General features: G+C 40.9%; 1 protein-coding gene across 1 annotated transcript in view; it reads left to right on the top strand.

The window, feature by feature from the left end:
• Positions 1-19624, top strand: part of LOC132822108 (protein shisa-5-like) — a 49405-nt gene that overhangs the window by 17707 nt on the left and 12074 nt on the right. The window contains exons 2-3 of the mRNA XM_060835143.1: positions 6008-6074; positions 14460-14575. Of these exons, the coding sequence (XP_060691126.1) occupies positions 6008-6074; positions 14460-14575 (183 nt within the window). The remainder of the gene's footprint in view (positions 1-6007; positions 6075-14459; positions 14576-19624) is intronic.

Raw genomic sequence — 19624 nt, 5'->3', positions numbered from 1 at the left:
GGTCAGGTCCACACCTTCCAACAAACCACCATCCCATTCTGGCACCCTCCCCTGCTACCTCCTCCCTCACCACCATCGAAGACCCCAGAGGAGCCTTTCACATCCATCAAAGTTTCACCTGCATATCCACCAATGTCATTTATTGTATCCGTTGCTCCCGATGCGGTCTCCTCTACATTGGGGAGACTGGACGCCTCCTAGCAGAGCGCTTCAGGGAACATCTCTGGGACACCCGCATCAATCAGCCCTGTGACCCAACATTTCAACTCACCCTCCCACTCTGCCGAGGACATGCAGGTCCTGGGCCTCCTCCACCACACTCCATCACTACCCGACGCCTGGAGGAAGAACACCTCATCTTCCACTTTGGAACACTTCAACCCAAGGGCATCAATGTGGACTTCACCAGTTTCCTCATTTCCCTCCCCCCAACTTACCCCACCTCCAACCTTCCAGCTCAGCACTGTCCACATGACCTGTCCTATCTGCCGATCTCCCTTCCCACCTATCCACTCCACCCTCCCCTCTGACCTTTCACTTCCATCCCCACATTGTATTCTTTGTTAACTTGTCCCCAGCACTCCCCCACCTCCCCCCAATTTATCTCTCCATTCTGGAGGCTTCCCGCCTCTATTCCTGATGAAGGGCTTTTTGCCCAAAGCGTCAATTTTCCTGCTCCTCGGATACTGCCTAAACTGCTGTGCTTTTCTAGCACCATTCTGATCTAAACCCTCGCCTTCATTGCTGAGTCCCCTGAATGTAGGAGTTGGGAAGTAATGTTGAGATTAAACAAGACATTGGTGAGATCTCTTCTGGAATACTGTGTCCAGTTCTGGTTACCCAGTTATAGAATGGATATTATTAAACTGGAGAGTATTCAGAAGAGATTTACCAGGATGTTACCAGGAATGGAAAGTTTGGCTTATAAGGAATGGCTGAATGGGCTGGAACCTTTTCTGCTGGAGTTAGGAGGTTGGGAGGTGACCTTATAGAAGTTTATAAAATAATGAGAGGTATAAATAGAGTTCATGGCAGTTATGTTTTCCCAAGGATAGGGATTTCAAGATTAGGGAGAACATTTTTAAGGGAGAGAGGAAAGAGATTCAAAAAAGACATAGGGCAGTTTGTTTACACAGGAAGTGGTTTGCATGTAGAATGACCCTCTTGAGGAAGTCTTGGATGTGGGTACAATTACAACATTTAAAAGACACTTGGATAAGTACATGAATAGGAAAGGTTTGGAGGGATATGGGCCAGGGACAGGTAGATGGGACTAGTTTAGGATTATGTTAAGCATGGACTGGTTGGACCAATGGGTCTGTTTCTGTGCAGTATGACTCAATGACATATTGCCTGAGGTGTGTGACATAAATGTTTTTAGCAACTTTTCAGCTTATGCCTGGATATTGTCTGTGTCTTCACGTATTGCAGGTTGTCATCATGAAAATGTCTCCTTTGTCCCAATTCCCTGTCTTATATTTACTAATTAATCTTTATTGACACTAATATACTGCCACCAGCATGGTCTCGTATCTTATTAAGTAGTTTCATATAAGGTGACAAATCAAACATCTTTGGAAATCTGAATGTATTGAATGGATTGTTTCCCCTTTATCGATCTTGATTGTTACCTTCTCAAACAACTGTAATAAATTTGCCAGGTATGTTTTACCCTTCATGAAGCCATGTTGATTCTGCTGTACTATATTATGTGTTTCCAAATGCTCTACTATTACATACTTTTTCCCAATGACAATAACTGCCCTATCTATTTTTTCCTCCCCTCCTTTTTGAATACCAGTTGGCCTGATTGCCCACTGGACCAAAGTTGTGATGTTGATTTCTACATTGAATGAGAGCTATTATCATGATTGATCAGATAGGTGTCAGAAAGATTTCAGCATCATCATCAGCAGCAGGGCTGTACAGTCCCAGATTGTAGTTACAGATATTCCTCCACCTTCTTAATCTTACCCCATGGCCATCAGGAAGATAACTTCAAGTGTGCTCCAATTTCTTAAATATTGATTGAATAGATTGAGAAAAGAAAATGATGCACTCATTTCCCAGCTTTCTGCTCTTCAATAATTTGGAATTTTTTCAATTTTTGCTTCCTTAAAACATGCCTTCATTTGTCACTGCAGTATAGCACTAGCTAATACAGTGCTAAGAAATTGACATAAGGAAATTTTTTTCAATGAGCAAGTTATAGTAGTTACATTTCCAATTGTCTAATCAATGTAAGAACTGATGGCAATAAGTTCTCCGGTAAAGCCCTGTATTCCTGTACCAAAACAGTTTTTGCTGTCCCTTTATTCAGAGGATTACAGTAACTAAATTTTTATTAGCCACATCAACTCAGGAGGTCACTTTGGGTAATGCACTCCACATCAGAAAGGTCCAACCAGACTCCACAACAAAACATGACACGCATACAGACACACATATATAACTTCTCTAATTTTAAGAGAAGGATGTTACATTAGCAGTTTTCTAATCATCTAGAAAATTTCCAGAATCTTATTTTTTAATTCATTAGATGAGAGTGCCACTGGCTAGGCCAGCACTGATTGCCCAGAGGTCAGTTACAAGGTAACCACCTTGCTGTTGGTTTGGAGGTACACGTAGGCCAGACCAGGTAAGGATGACAGTTTCCCTCCCTGAACGATTTAGTGAACCAGGTGGGTATTTTCTAACACTTATCACCATTGGTCAATTAATTCCAGATTTTCTAAATGTAAATTCTACCATCTGCTGTTGTAGGATTTGAACTCTGGCCCCCAGAATACCAGCTGGGTCTCTGGATTGATAGTCCAGTGATAATACCGCTAGGCCATTGCCTCCCTCAGTCTTCTTTGATAATTATTACCAGTACTTTCACTATCTCAGTAGTTGCATGCTTTAAAATCTCAGGGGACAACCAGTCAGGTCCAGTCAACCTATTGGCTTTTAGCCTCATTTTTTTCTCTGGTATGTTTTCACTCATGATAGTTACTGTGTTTATTTCCTTCCCCCTTTAGCTTCTTGATTAATTAGCAGTTTTGAAGTTTTTGACCTTGCTTTAAAGAGTGATGCAAAGTATTTATTCAACTTCCTTGCGATTTCCTAAGTCCCCATAACTACTTCTCCAGTTTCGTTCACTAATAGATCTATGTTCATTGTGACCTCTCTCTCTTCCTTTTTTATATATTTAAGAAGCTCTTACTACCTATTCCTTTGTTATTTACTAGTTTGCCTTCAAAGTTTATTTTCTGTTAATTTTTTTTGGTATTCTTTTATTGGCTTTTAAAATTTTTCAAATCCATTGGCTTACCATAATCTTTGTCACAATGTACATTCTTTTATTTCAATTTGATACTATTCTAATGTTCCTGGTTAACCATGGTTGGTTTACCCCCTTTCTAAAATCTGTCTTCATCACTGGGATGTGCCTTTGCTGTGAGTCATGGACTCTTTACATTCCTGTAAACTGTAAATAATCACAATGATATAATTAAATTCATGGTGCTTTCTCAGCAACTCTCTTAGTTAAATCAGAAAGGTGGTCATCATATCCTTACAAGTTCACTTGGAGTTTGAAAGAACTATCAATGGTTTAGGTGGATGCAGTCTTTTCTGCTATAACGTGGTAATTGCATTCTTGTGCTCCCTTGTGTTATAGAAAATTGTGCAATAGACATAACAAGATGATGAGAGGCATAAATAGAATGAATAGTCAGAGACTTTTTCCCAGGGTAGTAATGTCTATCACGAGGTGATCACATTAAAGTGATTGGAGGAAGGTTTAGGAGAGATGTCAGAGGTAGCTTCTTTACACAGAGAGTGGTGGGTTCATGGAGTGCACTGCCAGCGGTGGTAGTAGAGTCAGACACATTAGGGACGTTTAAGGGACTCATGGGTAGGCACGTGGAAGCTAATATAATTCAGGGAATGTAGGTTAGCCTGATCTTAGAATAGGATAAAAGGCACAACATTGTGGGCCGAAGGGCCTGTACTGTGCTACTGTTCTGTGTTCTAAGGCCTATCAGGAAAAACAGGGCAAACCACCAAAAATATCAGTAAAAATCAAAAGAATAGTAGTTAGCCTAACTCAAATGATAGCAAAGTCTAAGTAAATGTTAAAATCATATATTTTAATGATATAATACAATCAATGTAACACTTCAAGGGGTTTCTGAGTTTGTTGAGTTACAATATTGTATTAAGACAGGGGCTGAGGGTCATCATCATTACTTTCAGGTACAGTTCTGGGTTGAGGGTTATGACGAAAGAAAATATTTAGTCCTGAAGTGGATGGCTGTGGTTCATTGTCCTCAGACTGTTTCTTGGGGGTTGGCTTAAAAAGGCATTTAGTTTTTGCTGCTTTGCCATCTTTCTTCATTCATGAAGAAGCTGTTCATCGGGTGCCAGATAAGACTTTATGCTACAAACTGCTATTCTGCTGCGTTCTGCATTATAGTCATTGTCTGAGAGCTGCAACTGTTTGTCAACTTCCCTCAGGATAGAAGGCAAAAGAGAATCATAGAATCTGTACAGTGTGGAAACAAATCCATACCAATCCTCCAAAGAATAATTCATCCCCCTACCCTACATTTACCTGCATGTCCCTGAACACTATGGGCAATTTAGCATTGCCAATTTACCTACCCTGCACATCTTTGGATTATGGGAGAAAACCCACAGGGAGAATATACAAACTCCATACAGTTACCCAAGGATGGAATTGAACCTGGATCCCTAGCATTGTGAGGCAGCAGTGCTAACCACTGAGCCACCATCCACCCTCTAAGAAGTGGAAAGTTCTCGTGCTGCTGCATCCTGGACTTCATTGTCTTCATCTTGAGCTTCAATTTCCCCCACAGCAACATGTTGTGTTAGATCAGTCTCCATTTCTTCAAATCCAACATGCTTTGCAAAAGTGACACAATGTTCTTTGATTGCCAGAAGCTCCCCTGACAGTTCAAAGTCTTTAAAATCATGGAGAAAATCTGGGAGAAGCTTGTGCCACACTGCATGCAAGCAGTCCTTACTGACATCACCCCAGACCTCCACAATGATGTCAATATCATTCATAATGTTAAAGCTCTTCCAAAATTAAGGAACACAGTCTTCATTAACACCCTGAGTAACTACAATCAGCTTCCTGAACGTGTGCCTTAAATAATAAGCTTTATAAGCTGCTATTGCATTCTGGTCCATGAGTTAAATGAGAGAGGTTGTGTTTGGAGGTGGAAATAGCACTTTGATGTTTTCAGAAAGCTCAGCAATGGAGAATGGCTTGGTGCATTTGTCCTGAATGAGGAGAATCTTGAAATCCAAACATCCTCAAAAACATCAACAATAAGGTCAGAAAGAATTTGCCTGTCATCCAAACTGAATTGCTTGACCTGAAGTAAACACCTAGAGTAGACTTAAAGTATCTGTTTTGATTATTATAGGATGGAATCACATAATAGCCAATGGGAATTCGTGTTTTAAAAATGTTGTTCCACAATTCACCAATTATGTTACAGCCAAATCGTGGTGACGAAACGCATGCTATGGAAGGACGATCTGTATGTCCTTCCTGCCTGTTGAGCTGAGAAGGTAAAAGCACAGGATGTCTAATCCCAACAGCTTCAGGCAGTCAGGTGACTAGGATGATTCATACCTTGATTTTCACTGAGAGGGTAAAGTTAAAATTATTCTCACCAACCACTGATAAAAAGTGACTTGACAGTTCGAGTTTATCGTAAGCTTCAGCTATCTTTCAAATGGGAGGGATAGCTTGGAGGGATATTTTCATATGCTTGATTATAAAGGCAATCTTCTTGGCAGTACTTCTTTATGATTATACCTGCATAATAGATTTTGTCTATAAAGCTTTGCTAAATGTATCTTAAATGAGTAAATTGAACCTTTTATTTGTTCTGCCAAACCAAGAGATGATTGCATTGTATATTTGGTTGTTATTTGAGCATGTTTGTTGAGAACAAAATCATTCTATAACATTACTTTCCATTTTTAGTTGCAGCTATAGACATAGAATGCAGTTTGGGTTTTACTGGAGTGTCCTGTAGAGAGAACAACACCACGTAAGTGATCAACAACTTGCTCACAGAAAAGATTTTAATCATCTCTTATTATTTGGATATACCTTATGTTTTATGATGTTGAAGAAATTTAAAATAGAGAATGAGATTTTAAAAAACAGATATGGGGTTATTAATTTCTGAATTCAAATTGTTAATTAAATTTGGGTTTATCAGCAAATCAAAATAATTGAAGCAATTAAAATAGAACATTAAACTCATCAATTAACAAACAATAATAATCAATAAACATGCAGCCTTCATAAATGAGGAGTAGATCTAGAGAAATGTTTTCATTAGAAATATTGAAATGACAGGGAAAGCATACAGTACAGAACTGAGAGAAGTGAATTGAATAGAGTTGGCATTATCTAAATTAGCAAAATAGATATGGATTGCAAAATTAATTCAGTAAAGACTTAGGTCTCATGAACTTATAGTGATCTTACAAAGAATTAGTGGAAATGGCAACATACAAGTTCATTCAAGAATGTAAGCAATGGCAGGGGAAAAGAAGAAGGTAAATTGAGGACAGGTGCCAAAATGAATTACTTAACTTGCTGAACTTCATGAATGCAAAATAACATCATGTTGAGTCAGGAGAAAAATGAATTTTGACAAAGAATTTTATGCAGTTGGAGCAAACACGATAACAATATCAATTTATATTTGGATTACATTATTAAAATATTCTCATTCTCCAACATGAACTACAGGAACATGACAGAACAAAGTCTGATACGGAGTCACATAGGAGAGACTAGGGTCAGATAACAAAAAATCTCAGGCAAACAGGCAAGTTCCATCAAGTGTCTTAAAGAAGGAAAATGGAGTGGAAAAATCACAGAGTGTAGAATATGAGAGGGCAGCGAGATGTGCATTCGTACTGTCATGCCTTACATGTTAACAAGGGCACGGATGACAATTCTGGCAGCATACCAGCTGAGGGAAAGACGGAGTTGGATAATTTAACAGGTAAGGCAGATGAACTGAGGGCTGGGATATGAATAGAAATATGGGACTGGGATATCATAGCAATTACACAGGCATTGCTCAGGTTTGGACAGGACTGGTAGCTAAATGTTCCAGGGTATAGATGCTATAGGAAAGGTAGAAAGGGGAGCAATAGACAATAGGTGTAGGAGTAGGCCATTCTGCCCTTTGAGCCAGCACCACCATTCATTATGATCATGACTGATCATCCTCAATCAGTATCCTGTTCCTGCCTTATCCCCATAACCCTTGATTCCACTATCCTTAAGAGTTTTATCCAACTCTTTCTTGAAAATGTCCAGAGACTTGGCCTCCACAGCCTTCTGGGGCAGAGCATTCCCACAGCCACCACTCTCTGGGTGAAGAGGTTTCTCCTCAACTCTGTTTTAAATGGCCTACCCCGTATTTTTAAACTGTGTCCTCTGGTTCGGGACTCACCCATCAGCGGAAACATGCTTCCTGCCTCCAGAGTGTCCAATCCTTTAATAATCTTATACGTCTCAATCAGATCCCCTCTCAGCCTTCTAAACTCAAGGGTATACAAGCTCAGTCGTTCCAATCTTTCAACGTAAGACAGTCCCGCCATTCCGGGACTTGACCTCGTAAACCTACGCTGCACTCCCTCAAAAGCCAGAGAGCAAGAGAGGAGGGGGAGTAGCATTTTTGATTAAGGGTAACATTACTGCTGTACTTAGGGAGGATATTCCTGAGAATGTGTCCAGGAACGTTATTTGGGTGGAACTGAGAAATATGAAAGGGATGATCACCTCATTGGCATTGTACTATAGATGCCCCAATAGTCAGTGGGAAAATCAGAAATAAATTTGTAAGGTGATCTCATTTATCTGTAAGAATAATAGGGTGGTAATGGTAGGGGATTTTAACTTTCCAAACATTGACTGGGCCTGCCATAGTGTTAAGGGATTAAATGGAGAGGAATTTGTTAAATATGCACAAGAAAAGTTTCTGATTCAATATGTGGACGTACCGACTAAAGAAGGAGCAAAACTTTATCTACTCTTGGGAAATAAGGCAGGGCTGAGGTGTCAGTGGGGGAGTACTTTGGGACTAATGACCATAATTCTATTAGATTTAAAATAGTGATGGAAAAGGATAGACTGAATCTAAAAGTTGAAGTTCTAAATTGGAGGAAGGCCAATTTTGATGGTATTAGGCAAGAACTTTCAAAATTTGATTGGGAGCAGATGTTTGAACGTAAAGGGACGGCTGGAAAAGGGGAAGCCTTCAAAAATGAGACTGTATGGTACTATTAGTGTGAAAGGCAAGGCTGGTAAGTGTAGGGAATGCTGGATGCTAGAAAAATTGAGATTTTGGTCAAGAAACACAAGGAAGCATATGGCAGGTGGAGACAGCAGATGTCGAATGAATCCTTAGAAGAGGAGAAAGAAATCAGGAGGGCAAAAAGGGGACATGAAATAGTTTTGACAAATAGGGTTGAGCAGAATCCAAAGGGATTCTACAAGTACATTAAAGACAAAAAGGTAACTAGGGAAAGAATAGAGCCCCTTATGACCAGCAAGGTGGTCTATGTGTGGAGCTGCAGGAGATGGAAGAGATACCAATGATTATTTTGCATCAGTGTTTACTGTGGAGAAGGAAATGGAAGATATAGATTGTAGGGAAGTAGATGGTAACATCTTGAAAAATGTCCATATTACAGAGGAGGAAGTGTTGGATGTCTTGAAACACATAAAGGTGGATAAGTTTCTGGGACCTAATCAGGTGTGCCCTAGAACTCTGTGGGAAGTGAGGGAGGAGATTGCTAGGCCCCTTGCTGCGATATTTGTATCATCGATAGTCACAGGTGAGGTCCAGAAGCCTGGGTGTTGGCTAACGTGGTGCCACCAGTTAAGAAAGGTGGTAAGGAAAAGCCAGGGAACTATAGACAGGTAAACCTGATATTGGTAGTGGGCAAGTTATTGGAAGGAAACCTGAGAGACAGGATGTGCATGTATTTGCAAGTGCAAGGACTGATTTGGGATAGTCAACATGACATTGCGCTTGGTACATCATGTCTCATGAACTTGATTGAATTTTTTGAAGAAATAACAAAGAGGAATGATTGAGGGCCGAGCAATGGATGTAGCCTATGTGAACTTCAGCAAGGCACTAGACAAGGTTCCTCATGGGAGACTGGTTAGCAAAGTTAGATCACACAGAATACAGGGAGAACTAGCTATTTGGATACAAGACTGGCTCAAAGGTAGAAGACAGAGGGTGTGGTGGAGGGTTGTTTTTCAGACTGGAGGCCTGTGACCAGTGGAGTGCCACAAGGATCAGTGCTGGGTCCACTACTTTTCATCATTTATATGAATGATTTGGATGTAAACATAGGAAGTATGGTTAGTAAGTTTGCAGATGACACCAAAATTGGAGGTGTAGTGGACAGCGAAGAAGATTGTCTCAGAGTACAATGGGATCTTGATCAGATGGGCCAATGGGCTGAAGAGTGGCAAATGGAGTTTAATTTAGATAAATGTGAGGTGCTGCATTTTGGAAAGGCAAATTAGTGCAGGACTTATACATTTAATGGTAAGGTCCTGGGAAGAGTTGCTGAACAATGAGAAGTTGGAGTGCAGGTTCATAGTTCCTTGAAGGTGGAGTTTCAGGTAGATCGGATAATGAAGAAGGCATTTGGTATGCTTGGTGTGCATTGATTAGGCCACTTTTGCAATATTGCGTGCAATTCTGGCCTCCCTCCTACAGGAAAAATGTTGTGAAACTTGAAAGGGTTCAAAAAATATTTACAAGGATATTCCAGGGTTGGAGGATTTGAGCTATAGGGAGAGGCTGAAAAGGCTGGGGCTGTTTTCCCTGGAGCATCGGAGGCTGAGGAGTGACCTTATAGAGGTTTATAAAATCATGAGGGGCATGGATAGGATAAATTTTCCCTGTGGTGCGGGAGAACTAGAAGGCATACGTTTAAGGTGAGAGGGGAAAGATATAAAAGGGACTGAAGGGACAAAGTTTTCACACAGAGGGTGGTGCGCGTATGGAATGAGCTGCCAGAGGGGGTTACAATTACAACATTTAAAAAGCATTAAGATAGGTATATGAATCGGAAGGGTTTAGAGGGATACGGGCAAATGCTGGCAAATGGGACTAGATCTATAGGATATCTGGTCTGCATGGATGAGTTGGATCAAAGAGTCTGTTTCTGTGCTGTATATCTCTATGAATCTATGTTATGGGAAAACATGGTCTTAGTGATGGAATAGATATATGGCTGAAAGTTTATCTTGAGACCCAAGATGACACCAAGGTTGCAAACAGTTTGGTTCGGCCTCAGTCATGTCATCACAAAGAGAATGGAGTCAGCATGTACCAGAAAATGAAAACAATGCCTTCCGTTCTTCCTAATAATTAGTTGCAGGAAATTTCTGCTAATGTTTTAAGGATAGAGGACAAACAGTCTGATAGTTTCACAAAAGTAGTGGAGTTGACTCCACTACAAGAGAAAAAGCAGAGATGGGTTATGTGAAAATTGAGGTTGTGTTTTTGAATCCAGTCCAGTTGTCAAAAGGCAATATGTGAACAAGAAATAAAAGAAGCCCATAGATTCTTTGGCAGAATAGAGGGAAAGATTTAGGAAGGGGAAGATAAATCATTTAAGTGATTATTTTAAGGGCATTTAAATGGTCATTGGATAAACATATGGATCAAAATGGAATAGTGTAAGATAGATGGGCTTCAGATTGGTTCCACAGGTCATCACAACATCCAGAGCCGAAGGGCCTGTACTGCGCTGTAATGTTCTCTGTTCTAATGTTCTGTATTTGGCTCCAAACAGATGTGATTGCAACTAGATGAATGGAGTTACACCCAGCTTGATATTATCAGGGAGGACAACCTTTATGGCATGGTGGTAGTGTCCCTACCTCTGAAACAAGAGGCCCAGGTTCAAGACCCACCTGCCCTAGAAGTGTGGAATAAAATTGTGGAACAGACCGAATAGAAAATGTCAAATGTAAGGAAGCATTGGAGGATGGTGTGGGCAGTTGTATCAAAGATTGCGGATGATGTATCACTGTCACAAACGCACAGCATTTCAATTGGAATTTGACAAGAATATTCTTGGTAATGTGGCAGGGCAGAAGCCTGATTGGAGGGATTCAAATGTGGTCGTCATATAAAGATGTACACAAGTTTGGGAGGTGATTGCACATTTCAGGACTTTAGAAAGGAAATTTGAGATGGAGTGTAAACCTGCAAAAGCATATGAGTCAGTGGTTGCTTTGATGTGGTAAAACTGCAGAATTGGAGGTTGGGCCAGTATAGAGAATTATGAATAACCTCAGCTAATGAAAGATTCAAGTGGGCAAGTTGAGTGGGATTAGGAAGTGGGCTTTAAGGAAAGGTTGAGCCCAGAGAAAGCTTCTGGGGAGAAAAACTAGACAAAGAAACAAAACCAGGAGTAGGTCAAGGTGAAGCCTTAGAGAAGGTTGGGATTATTGGGCTAAAGATAGGAAGGGAAGCGGCAGAGATTGCTAAGCAGATCGTCAGAAATGAAATGGGGTGAGAAATTTCCAGGGGTAAGGTTTTCCAAAATTCTTTTTGGAAATCTGTGACATCTGAATTTTTAGACATGAAATAACTAATCATTTGAGAAGTTGACAACAAAGAAAGTCTAAGGAAGGGCACAGAAATGGTGACCCAACATCTGAAAGAGCAAGTTATCTTCATGATATCGATGGAACCACTATCAAATTGGTGTTCCACAGCTCCTGTGCTGCGTATGACTGGGAACTTTGATGTTTGCCTTGCTGTATTTTCCAACATTTTATCAAAACATTCAGGAGCACAAAAGTCAAGGCTAAAGCTTTGAAACCATCGTCAGCCACAGATGATCCATCCAGCCTCCTCCTGAGGCTTGCAGGATCACAGCTGCCCATCTTCAGCCAATTCTATACACTCTATGTGATAGTAAGAACACGCACACCCCTATCAGTCTATTCCTGAATATCAGTGAAGCAATTGACACTGAATGTGTGGAGGGTGTTTTTTTCCATTTGTGTGCTTTTATACGAACATGTCTGCAACTGTGAAAATGGAATGAAATCAGCACTGACAACTCATGTAAGTGGGCTGATGGTGGCAAGTGATATTTGCACAACACAACTGCAGACCACAATAATCTCCAACAAGAGTGAGCCCAACCAGCTGCCTTTGCTCTTCAATAGCATTAGCATCAATGAACTCCCCCACCATCAACATCGCAGGGGTTATCTTTGGTCAGGTACTGAACTGGACCAGCTATATAAATATTGTGTCTACAAAAGCAGGACAGGGACTAGGAATTCTGCAGTGAATAACTCATCTCCTAATTCCCTTAAGCCTATCCATCTGAGTGATCCCCACTTGCCTGATGAATGCCCATCAAACAACTTCAAAGAAAGTTGGCACCGTCCAGGACAAAGTAGCCTGCTTGATTGGCACTCCATATACCACCTTAAACACTCACTCTCTCTCCAACTGACACAGTGGCAGCAGCAATTGCTTGCAATGGGGATGGGACAAAAGTGTTGGGCCACATGCTCCTCCTGGCTCAGTTCTTCAGATCTCAACAAGGCCCACCCTTGTCCCAACCTCAATTCTCTTGCCCATCCCTAATCCCAGCACTGTGGGCTGCCTTAATGACCTGAGCCTTGTCCCAAACACAACCATTTACAAAATGGACTATAGTAACCTGCCAAATAAGAGTACAATATCTTCCTAATTTATTCTACCACTAGGGCAGGAAAGGAAAAATGTGGGAACACCACAGGCTACAAATTCCCTCCAAGCTAGACAGCAACGTCCCTTGGAACTATATTGCCTTTCCTTCATAGTCATTGGGTCAAAACACAGGAACATCCTTCCGAAATGCATTGTAGGAATACCTACTTCCCAGAGACTACAAGAATGCTGTTAAGTAAAAATATTAGAAACTTCCCTGTGATTAGTGTGCAGCTGGAGCACTCAATAAGGACAGCTAATTGAATGAGGGATTTAAAACAGTGATTAGTGGAATGTGATTGCTTCTGGAAAGGTCCATATAAATGCCCTAAGAAAGTAGTGTCTTCTTGTACAGCACATATGCGCGCACAGTTCACCTAGTGTAGCCCCATCGCAAACACTGTTGGGGAGGGATTTCCAAGATTTTGATCCATTGACAATGAAGGAATGTTAGAGTGAGATATGATTTGGAGAGGATGTTGCATTAACTACCCTTATCCTTTAATGAGGTAAAGTCAATGGATGGAATGTGTTGTTAATGGAGACATTCCAAGTGACTGCAGTGTCTGAGTGAGTGAAAAAAAAGGTAACTGTATTGACAACTTAGACAAGACACAGGGTAACAAACTGTCTTATGAGAGGTTAAAAGTTCAAAGGGATTCTTTGAAATAGTTCCAAAACTACCACTAAACCATGTTTCACATGGACTTAAATTCCTGGCTCAGAACTGACTTTAAAGTTAGTTTAGGTCATTCACTAGATTATTTATGAAGCCAAAAGTTGTTCCAAATGGACTAGAGAGGAAACATCTGCTTTTCGTCCATCAACTCCAAGTGAAGTCATATTATTGCTGATGATAGCACTGTTTGTAGAGAAGGCAAACTTATCCATTGTCATCAGCCTGAAGTTCAGTAGTTTGATTAAAATGAGGGGAAATGCATTGGAACTGGGTCCAATCCACATTTCAGCCATTCTTCAATAGAAATCACACATGTTATATCATGAAGTGTGAATTTGACCCATCTTCAAGCCTATAATTAGTTTATTGCTGCAAATCAAACTTTTTTTCTTTCAGACCTTTGGCTCAGTGGTTAGCACTGCTGCTTCACCTTTGGGTGACTGTCTGTATAGAGTTTGCACATTCTGCCTGTGTCTGCATGGTCCCTTTGGCTGCTCCTGTTTCCTGCCATCATCCAAAGCTGTGCGGGTTAGGTGGATTGGCAGTGGGAAATGCAGGGTTACAGGGATAGTGTAGGGGATTGAGATGCTCTTTGGAGGGTAAGTGTAAACTCAATGGGCTGAATGGCCTGCGTCTACCCTGTGGGGATTCTGTGTTCTGGATGTGTACTTCAGTATAACTTTCAGGGAGGCATTTACTGCATGCTGCACAATTCGGTCCTGGCCATAAGAACTCTTCAACAGCAGCTCAGCTAGAAATGCATTAATTGAAAATTTATATTTCAACAAGAGTTCCCTCCAAATCTGTGCCAATCCTCTGTTGGTTCATCAACCCAAACATAAAGCTTTCCTTAACAAATAGCTTCATTTGCATGTAGATCAAATGGTCTTAAAAAAGTTTGTATGGTGATGCCACACTGTCTCCACATATTTTTCGTCAGTTCTATTTCACATTTTCATACTTGCTTTCTTTTTCATCAGTCAAAAGATATTAATTGGAGTCGGAGTGGCGCTCTCAATCCTTGTGGTTGTTGGTGTTATGACGTGCTGCTGCTGTGGTTGCTGTGCATGTTGCAGATCAGAACCACAGCGTTCAAGTAAGTAACAGTTGGGTTTAAAAGGTCATTTCTGTAAATAAAGTGCGCAAAGTTCAATGGTAGCTTTTTGCATTTGCCCGCAGAGGCAGAGGGTAGACATGACTTTAGGAACAAAATCTTGACTAAAACTAGAACTTAACCAGAGGATGCCTTATTTCAATATTTAAGTCAACATCTTGAGCGTATTGTAAGCACTGCCACCTTTACAGTGAACCATTGGGCAGCATATGAGTCATATATGCTCTACTTTACTATGTAAAAACAATAACTGCAGATGCTGGAAACCAGATTCTGGATCAGTGGTGCTGGAAGAGCACAGCAGTTCAGGCAGCATCCAAAGTGCAGCGAAATCGACGTTTCGAGCTAAAGCCCTTCATCAGGAAGGGCTTTGCTATGTTACTATGATACTTTACTATGTTACTAGACACTGAAATACTTAATTTTAAAGAAATTCTAGTCAGCAGAACAGGAAACATTTTGTGAACAGTGCACACAAAATGTTCCCTGTTCCTCTGACGAGAATATACCCTCCCCTCTAAGAGGGTATACCCCTTTAAGTTGAGACATTTGACTCAGCTCCTTGCCACCTGCCAGCAGCTCCCACCCAAAATCTTGCCATTCCCTCTGTCCCAACTGACTAAAGAACAGCCTTTGAGTTGTGCTTTACTGCCCAAAGCTATGAAAATTGGTTGTGTCTTGGCCAATTTCATTAGTTGAGGACTAGACTGCCAGCATTCAATGGAATTGGTGACTCTAACATTTCCCGAATTGACTTAGTTCCTGACTTCATTACAGCCTTGGTCAAATCCAAGACAAATGAGCTGAACTTTCCGAGGTGAGTTGTGACTGGTCCTTGATGTCAAGGCAACATCTCACTGAATATATGTCAAGGAGCCCGTGCAAAGTTGGTGTCACTGGAAATCAGTATGAAAGTTGTCACTGGTTGGAAAAATACCTGCCACAAAGTTAGAACTTGTGGTTGATTGAGTTCAATCATCTCAATAGTAGCAGCGTGTACCATATACAAGATGCACTGCAGTCACTTGGAATGTCTCCATTAACAACACATTCCATCCATTGACTTTACCTCATTAAAGGATAAGGGTAGTTAATGCAACATCCTCTCCAAATCATATCTCATCGCTGGAAGAGTTGCTTAAGGTAGTGTCTTTGGCCCAACCATCTTCACTTGCTTCATCAATGAATTCTCCTCCATCATTAGGTCAGAAGTGAGAGGAATATTCGCTGATGATTGCACAATGGTAGCTCATCACCACCTTCTTACGGTCAATTGTAATGACCAATAAGTGCTACCCTAGGCTGCGATATCCACATCCTATGAATGAATGAAAGAAATACACTAAAAACATCCAACAAAAGCTGCTCAATTAAAAGCCATGCACTTTCTGTTCAAACTGTTGTAAAAGTTCAGCTATTTCTGTCATTCCTGTAACATGATTCATGCAACACACTAATGTCCCCTTCTAAGAATCACATCCAGTTTCCTGTCCTAATGTGCCAGTTGGATTCTCGACATGTTTAGTCTTGATCCTTTTCACAATTCACGTAAGGGTCATCCCTGACTGCGTATGTCCTGTCAGGTTTATCCTAAACTTCTCAACTGTTACCAACTACTTCAGGGCAAACAGCAACGTATACACCCTATTTGTTCTTGCCACTACATGATGTGTTATTAATGAGTAAAAAATATCCCACCTCCATCGCCCCTCCCCCTAGTCCCTCCTCCCTACCTTTTATCTCAGCCTGCTTGGCTCTCTCTCTCTTATTCCTGATGAAGGGCTTATGCTCGAAACGTCGAATTCTCTATTCCTGAGATGCTGCCTAACCTGCTGTGCTTTGACCAGCAACACATTTGCAGGTGTTATTAATGAGAACAGTATTTTTAGTCAACCAGTTCAGACATGTTATAGCATATCTCCAGTACAGGCGGTACTTGAACCTTCAGGCCCGCAGGCCAGAACACTGTCACCATGCCACCAGAGTCCAAACGAGCACATTACTTACTTTAAGTATGCTATGACACACTCTGGGGCAGGTGGGATTTTAACCCAGATCTTCTGGCCCATAGGTAGGAACACTACCACTGCACCACAAGACCCTCAAATGAACACCTTGTACTGGTGGAACAAATTCACATGTAGAAGTGACTGTTCTCAAACTGCTCCTGAAAAGCAGCCAACCAGATAGGAATGTTTGGTTTAAAGAACAAGAGGCAATAACCTAACAGGAGAGCAAACAAAGCTCTCAGATCATTGGCACTGTGGCTGATTGCTAAAGTATAACAAAATAAAAGTAATTTAAACATTGCATCAGTTTGCAGTGATAAATATACTATCTGGGCTGCAGTCTGATTGATTCTAATGAGTTACAACAGCATTTCAAATGCATGAGGAATGTTCCTGTTGTGTGAATGTCATGTCATCTTAAATTCCATCACTGTCCATAAAACTAGACAAAATTCGAGCAGAAGGAGTCAATTCAGCCCATTGAGTCCTTTCACCATTCCATGAGAACACTTCCACTTTCCCACCTTTATCCCATTGCCCTTGATTCCCTTATCAATTAAAGATCCTTCTCAGCCTTGAATAAATTTAAGTGCCCACAGATCACTATCTTCTGTGAGAACACATTCTTTCTCGTCCCTGTCCAAAGTGAGCTACTCCTTATTCTGAGATTATGACTCTGGTCTAGACTGTCTCACAAGGGGAAATAACCTATCTATGATCACTCTGGGTCGTCGCCGGCCACCCTACATAACCTCTCCTCCCATGCCAGTCCATCTAAATGTTATAGTAAGCACAGTTTCTGAGTCAAGTTCTTTTATTCATTCATGGGATGAGAACGTCTCTGGCTAGGCCAGCATTTATTGCCCATCCCTAATTGCCCAGAGGGCAGTTAAGAGCCAGCCACATTGCTGTGGGTCTGGAAGGCACATGTCAGCCAGACCAGGTAATGTTGAGCTCTATTAAGCTGTACCAAACTGATGACATAATATGGTTAGAGAAATTATTGGTCATATGAGATCCCAACTTGCCTGGCTCCTGACAGTTGTAATTATGTCTAGTTAGTTAATGTTAGTTATGGTGCAGTAAACTATACTTTAATACAAGACACGTACCTTTCTTGTTAAGACCCTCTAGTGGTCTATCCTCTGCCCCTGATAATTACGCAGGTCCTTAGATTCAGCATAGTAAGAAAGATTAGACTATTTAACCATTTGTTAGTTTGGGATTTTAAGAGTAGGAAGGAAAATTAACCTGGCTTATGCGGTGCAGTGATGGTATCCCTAACTCTGGACTAGAGTCCACATTCAAGTCCCATATGCCGAAGCAGTATGTCACTAATTGTTGATTAAAAGATATTTATAAAAGATGACTCCCCCAAAATGACATTTGATTTGTAAATTTCCTTTGACATTCTTGACTATATTTACAATGCCCTTCAGGGGTTGCCAGTTTAATGTTTTAGTTTAGTAGAAAGGAAGAGGACTCATGTCAGTTAACTATCTCAGGCATTGAGCCACCAGTGGTTGGTCACCAGACATGCTGGCAGCAGCAGTGTGTGAAATTACACCAGAAACATAGAAACTAGGTGCAAGAGTAGACCACTTGGCCCTTTGAGCCTGTGCCACCATTCAATATGACCATGGCTGATCAATCAATCTCAGTATCCCATTCCCGCTTTCTCTCCATACCCGTTGATCCCTTTAGCTGCAAGGGCCCCATCCAACTCCCTCTTGAATATATCTGATGAATTTGCCCCAACAGCTTTCTGTGGGAGAGAACTCCACAGGTTCACAACTCTCTTGAGTGAAGTAATTCTTCCTCATCCTAGTTCTGATTGGTCTATCCCTTATTCTTAGACTGCAACCTTTAGATCTGGACTTAACCCACCTCGGGAACATTTTTCCTGCATCTAGCCTCTCCAGTCCCATCAGGATTTTATGTTTCTATGAGATACCCCCTCATTCTTCTAAATTCCAGCGAATACAAGCCCAGTTGATCCAGTCTTTCCTCGTATGTCAGTCTTTCCTCATATGTCAGTCCTGCCATCCCGGGGATTAGCCTAGTGAACCTTCGCTGGGCTCCTTCAGAAAATACAGGTCCAGTTAAATAAGTGGTTAGCCCACGGCACATCAGATACATAAATACTTGAATCAACATTGGAAGTGTCACTTGATCTGAACAAGCTCACAGCAGTCTGGAGAGGAAGTATATATAGAATTTTATTATTAACCGGGAATAGCATCAAGCTGAGCTGAGTAATATTCCAATTGCTCCCCGTTAGAAAGTCTATTGTTGGATAAGAAGATTATATAGTCATTTAATCTGAGCACAAGACAGTTTCTGAATACCTGCTTCATATATATTATGTTCACACCTTTGGATACAAATGGTAGCCTCCAGTTCAATGATCAGGTTGTAATATTTATGGTATCTGGATAATGCAGAAAAGAAAAAAAATGTTTTTACACTGTATAATGTCTCTCAGATTCATCCTAAAAAGCTTCACAATAAACACTTTGAAATGCAATCATTGCCACCAGGTAGTTGTTCTCTTCTGAAGCTGTATATTTTGTCTTGACTGATTCAACATAGTTATAATGCATGTATGAATGACAATGAATTCAGCTAAAATTGAATCATCTGTCAATGGTAGATTCAGCATTGATTCATTTAGTGTTTTTCACGGTACTGTCATTGTCGGAGAAATTACCCAATTGAAGAGAGACAACACAAGCGTGGATCGGGTGAAATTGACAAACTGTTTATTACAAGCCATATTGCTGGAAAAGAAATTGACTAGGCTGACACAGAACTGACTGTCTGTACAGGTAGACCAAGGGTTCTCCTCCTCAAGCAGTGGGAATAGGCAGTTTTATAGAGGTATAGTAATGTGGTGTGAATTACTGAACAATCAACGTTAAAAAACAATCAATGGGAGGACAATCAACCACCTGTTAGCAGCAATCAGTCTGTGATTGAGTCAGGAGATTCTGATCCTCTGCGACAGTAGGTGCTAATGTCT

The sequence above is a fragment of the Hemiscyllium ocellatum genome, chromosome 14 (genome assembly GCF_020745735.1).
Source record: "Hemiscyllium ocellatum isolate sHemOce1 chromosome 14, sHemOce1.pat.X.cur, whole genome shotgun sequence".
In the NCBI taxonomy this organism is placed as follows: Eukaryota; Metazoa; Chordata; class Chondrichthyes; order Orectolobiformes; family Hemiscylliidae; genus Hemiscyllium; species Hemiscyllium ocellatum.
This window is presented reverse-complemented; position numbering and strand designations above follow the sequence as displayed.